Source organism: Bidens hawaiensis, unplaced genomic scaffold, assembly GCF_021521415.1.
Source record: "Bidens hawaiensis isolate Kalapana, Puna unplaced genomic scaffold, B.hawaiensis_p1.1 tig00005028_1, whole genome shotgun sequence".
Taxonomy (NCBI): Eukaryota; Viridiplantae; Streptophyta; class Magnoliopsida; order Asterales; family Asteraceae; genus Bidens; species Bidens hawaiensis.
The window spans coordinates 445,603-451,411 of NW_027491319.1; the positions used below are offsets into that span (position 1 = coordinate 445,603).

At 32.4% G+C, this 5,809-nt stretch overlaps 1 protein-coding gene across 1 annotated transcript; it reads right to left on the minus strand.

Moving 5' to 3' along the window:
- Window positions 1–965: 965 nt before the first annotated feature.
- LOC143628548 (transcription factor PRE1-like) lies at window positions 966–2,228 on the minus strand. The gene is made up of 2 exons (XM_077098108.1): window positions 2,098–2,228; window positions 966–1,118 (listed from the first exon to the last, which is right to left on the minus strand). Exons 1-2 carry the CDS (start codon window positions 2,224–2,226, stop codon window positions 966–968), a joined length of 282 nt encoding a protein of 93 aa, XP_076954223.1. The 5' UTR covers window positions 2,227–2,228.
- Between the last annotated feature and the right edge of the window lie 3,581 nt (window positions 2,229–5,809).

The window sequence follows — 5,809 nt, forward strand, 5'->3', positions numbered from 1 at the left end:
TGAAACCACATGGACGAAAATTTGCAAATTTGAAACTATGAGACTAAATCTGCAAATTTGGACAAACCACAATAACGAAAACCGCAGTTTACTCTATATATAAAGTGTATCGTGTAGTTACACGGATGGACAGTTCATCCTTTGGAGTGTGATCTTTGATGTTGCAAAGTTTCTAGGTTACAAACTGACGAAGATCAAAAGGATGCAATATATTTTTCTTTATAAAGTTACAAACTTTCTGATCAATATTATCTACATAAATATGTATGCAAACATATTCGATACATGACTAACTTTAGGCTGATTAACATGTAATTAACTAGTGTGCAGTATATAGGAACTTATTTAAAAAAAATGGTATGGACCCATTACATGTTTCGCAACATGGTACTTTCTCGAGCAACTTTCACAAACGGGGTAGTCACCATGATACAAACAACATATTGACCTTAAAATGTGTGCTCGGCGAATGTCAGCTGCGAAGTAAAAGCTGGCAAATAAACCGCCGGAAGGACGACAAACGTCTTGTTTTAGAGAACACGCCCCAGGTAGAGACGATATCTTAGGGTAGACGATATCAAGGGCATGTGACTTCAGTGAGAAGTTGCCCCTATTAACGACAATTTCTTAGTTTTTTTTTTAAGAATGATGAGACTTCACTAATATATCTCCAAATCTAGCTAAGTAAATGTTGAGTGATGACACTCGGCTCCAAACTTATATAGTAAGCATAGTTGCTCACATGTCTAGCCTTGTGGACGAGTTGTTCCAAAACAAAATAGTTCCAAAACAAGCTTTCACTTCAAAATAGAGTTTACCATGTCATATTTTTAGACTAATATAACGTTCCTACCATGAAAAAACGCCTTTGTAAAAGTAAAACATATTCGAGAAAGTACCTCGTGAAACAAGGCACGTGCCCTACCCATTTTTTAAAAAATAAGTTTTAAAATATAGTCAATAAATTACATAATTAAACTTTGAACGATCGAAGCTTCAGGACTATCAGCATCGATGGTGGCCAATAATTGTGACAATCGTTCGCTAAGATCATCAACCTCCTTATGCAAGCTTCTCACATAGTTGCAAGTATCTTGTAGCACTTTTGAAGCCGATGCCTATACCAAAACTTTTATTGAGTTTATTTAATTTTCAAAACTACACAAATAAATAATCATTAAAGCATACAAAAACACCACACAAAGAAAAACACACGTATATATAAAGTTTGGGAAACCCATTACACAACTTTTAATTTTATTTTTTATTTACTTACATCTACTTTTGACTTTTATCCAATTACCTCTCTTTGTAAATTATCCATAACTTCTTTATGTGGTGTTATTGTTTTTTTTTTAAATTACATCATAAAGTTGATCTCTAATTTAATTTATTTAATTTAAGTATAGTATTACTATCTTAAAAAAATGATTAAATAAGCTTTTGAAGCGAGTGGGTACATGAATGTACTAAGGTTTAGTCTTTGTCTTCAACTCATGTGACTCAAAAATAGACAGGAGCGTAGTTGTTAGGATCGACTATCACATGCACATTACTTTATATATACTAAATAAAACGACAAGTCAAAAATATATAAATAAAATATCCCTATATACTACTTGCTGCGTGTTAAGGTATTTTATTTTCCACTTGAACATCAATGGTGTGCAAGAACAAGAAGAAAATAAAAGTGCTTGTTCATTTTGCCAATTGTTCGAATGTAAAATGATTCACTTGATTACGTACAGTCTACATCATTTTTCACATCAAACATTTACGTGATAAAGCAAACCATTACTCTTGTTTTTTTTTTGTATATGTGTGTGTGTGTAGTTTTCATGTGTAATTATTGAGTATATTAGTTTGGTAAAGTAAGCTTTTGTTTTGTCAAAACTGCTTCGTTCTTTCTCATGTTGAGATATCTTGTACGTTCATAATATTATTTGAAGAAAAACAAAATGTTAAAGTGAGAATATAATTCTACAACTCTTGTTTCTACTTCATTTCCATAATCAGAAAGCCGTTATATGTTAAATAACTGGAAGCATGTCAATCAAACTAACAAATAACTAACGTGTTTTATGGGATAATCTTTACCTTGTTCGAACGGCGACGATTACGAATCTCAGGAAGAAGTTGTTGCAACTTCGAGATAAGTTGTACCATTTGTGCATCGGTGATCCGTGGAGTTTCTGTTGATGATTCTCCCGATCTTGTACTTGACATTGGGGTAGTGTTGAATGGGAAATTAAATTAGAATTTGCAAATGTGTTTGGTGATTGGGGACAATGGAGAGTGAGGATGGTAATGATGTATAAATAGAGATGTTTTGGCGGAATTATAGTTAATAGGAGGTAGGCTCAACTAAATAACAGTCTTGTTCGACACAACAAACTCATTCATGCAAAAAAAAAAACAAAGCTTTTACGAGTGTGTTAAAAATGTTGAATATGAAGAAGACAAAGCGTTGGAGAAAGCAAGTTGTCCACTATTTATATGGTCCCATTCGTGTATTTTATGTTGTTAATTCAATCAAAACATTAACAATTAACTTTTTTATTTATATATTTATTTACTTATTTATTGCTCATAACACAGATGAAAAGCTGTTTTAAAGTGGTTTAAATTTGCCAATCTTATTTTGGTGGGGGTTGTAAGGTATTAATGGTGTAGAATAGAGGATCAATGGTTCAATTCTTGTATAGTGTAATATTTAACGGTTTAAATTTAAAACGGTTATATCAAAAACCACTAAAAAAACGTGAAGAACCACTCCAAATCATACGTGTCTCGCACCAATAAAAATGAATTTCTATAAATAACACTTATTTAAAGAGGGTTGATAAAACAACATGTATTTTGCAGTGATTACCATATAATTGTTTTTTAAACACTTTACTATTTTACAACGATCCCAGAAAACCATTACAACGTGTTATAAATATTGTGTTATAAATATTGTGTTGAGAAAAACAACTCGTACTATAAATAAAGGCCATTAGTAAAAGATGGCTTTTTTAGGTTTGACCTTATTGAAACAGTTTGGAAGTTCGATAATGCCTGGTGTCACACCCCGACCAAAGGCGGCGGAGCATGCCGAGTTGTAACGATTGCCCATAAGCGCATGACAATATTTAAAGCGATAATATTTAACAAACTCGTTTCATTTCACATCAAAATGTCACATAAACATACTTGTTCACAAAATATTTATAACAAAAGATAGCAAATAAAAAATTGTTCATTTTTATTAATATCCTAACGGTCTTTAATAGTGTTTTCTCCAACTCCATAATCAACCTAAATGCAAACCTGTAACATTTCATAAAATAAAGTTTATCAACACAAAGGTTGGTGAGCAATTCATAGTTTTGAGCATATATATATATAATAAGAAATGTCACGATCTTGTATACGAAACAACAATTAAATAGAAATAATTTGGATATTATGAGGTCGCTAATAAGAATACATTAGCGGCACCGTCTATAAGAGAATACCAAATAGATTCGGATTTCATGAGGTCGTTAATAAGAATACATTAACGGCACCGTGCTATAAGAGAATACCAGATAGTTCACAGATTTATGAATCAACCCTCCAAAAGCGATAAATACATAAGCATAGAACACCAAATCGAGCATTTATTTAAGTACAGTATACAATAACGATTGTGGTTTAAGATTCAAGTATAAAGCATCTAATTTGAATAAGTACGAAATGTCACCCCCAAAACGAAAGATGGAAAACGGGGTATGAAAGTACTCACATTCAAGTATAAAACTTGGTCGGTAAAAGTCGGGTAAACGGAAGGACGGGTCTAACGAGCAAAGCCTAAAATAAAATAAAAGCCTTGAATTAGAAAGGTTGTTTTGGGAAAGCTTTAAAATAAAAGATAAGAAATGTAAACAATTAAAGTTAAAGGGTTAAAATATAATTATTTAGTAAATTATAGAAATAATCCTTTAAAAATCGAAACCGGGTTAAAGTATCTAACCTTAATATTTACTCAACCTATGTTAAGTAATAAGGTGGGTAAAAATGCAAGAATACAAATCCCTTTGAAATAAAGATACTAAAACGGGTCTTAAACGAGTGTTCGGGTTGTTGGTTCGGGTCTTGATGATTGGCCAAACCCAAAGTCAGCTTTCCAAAATATTAAATGTTATGAGATAACTCATAAAAATATATTTACACTTAACCAAGTATGTAGTTCTATTGTTTTAGAACTAACAACGCACGTTAAGCGGGTGTTCGGTTTTGTCGGTTCAAACTTTGTTATAAAATCAAGTTGGATTCAACATTCCAAGTACTTTAATAGCTAAAAACAAGTCTTGATAGCAAAAACACACTTGTGTGTCTTAAGCGAGTGAAAATCGGTTTGGTTCGGTTTCCATCTCACAATAAGTTCATAGATGGTTTCCACATGCCCAAATATCAAAGAATTTGTATAATAATTTATAAATAACGAAACTTAAGTTTTACAACCAAAAAATTAACAATAAAGTCTTTAAACGAAAGTTCGGTTTTCGGTTCGGATCTAGTTTCAGGTTAAGACTGAGTTTAGAATCTTCCAACCCATAACCATTGATATACGTCTATTTATACATCTCGAATCCCGTGTAAAGTTGTGTTTCCGTAATGTTTTAAGTTCGTTTAAGTTCTAGTTTTGTTTATCTTTTATTAATTTAGGTTTTGAGTCAAGTTTTATATATTTATCGTGTTTTAACTCTTTTGATGTCTTGCATGTTAAACTTAACTCTTTCTATCATTTCATGCGAAGTTTATGTTCGTTTTGTTCATCATTGGCTACATGATTAGTTCACTTAGAGTTTCGATTTGTTTTCATGTAGATGGTGGCTTTGGAGTCAAGGAAAAGAAGTTCTAAAAGTTTCTCATCGTTACTTGGAGTTCAAGAAAGGGGCCTAACATGAATAAACAAGAAATAATTGCAAAAAATGAAAATTCCTCAAAAAGGGGCGCCGCGCCGCACCTAGGAAAATGCCCAAGATGCCTAGGCCTTCTGGTCAGCCAAAAATTGCAAGCCCAAGCCCATTCTCGCTTATATAAACATCTTCATTCCCTAGCCGATCCTAAGCTTTTGGCAGCCGATTTTCCAAGGGTTAGAGCAAGTTTGTGAAGGTTTTGAAGCTAGGAATCAAGGGAGATCATCGAGCTTTCATACGGGTGTTCAAGGATCGATTAATACGGGTTCTTTCGTTCTTTTTCATTGTCTTTGTTCATTAATTTTCGAGATGTTTCTCTTTGTTTTTTTGTTTAGTTATTTGTCTTTGATTATAACTATGCTAGGCTAGACTTCATGTCTACCTAGGTTTGATGAACATGTGTTAACATGATTCTTGCTTTGGATATTGATTATGGATTTTGTTATTTAGTAGTAAAGACTTGATTTTGCTTTCATGATGCGTATGAGTATTTGTTATCTTGATTTATTGTTAACTATTGCTTCACATAGATCTTTAATCTTTTGATTGTGTTCTTTAGATTTAGGGTTTATGTTTAATCATTACTTGGTGTTTTGATTTTTGTGATTAAATGGGCCCATTAGATCATAGAAGCTTGTTAATTGTTGGTTAGGGTTTTAAATGCTTTGCTAAATTCCAATAGCTGTAAGGTGAGGAGTTGTTCATGTGTCTTGGTCAATTGCATGCTAGGATAGATAGTGACAATATTCTTGCTTATTGTGTTGACCCATGTTCATGATGTCATGTTAGCTTATCAAGTTATCTAGAGTCTAGTGTTTCGTAAGATTGCTTGCTTTAGATACTATTAATTAACCCTAATTGAT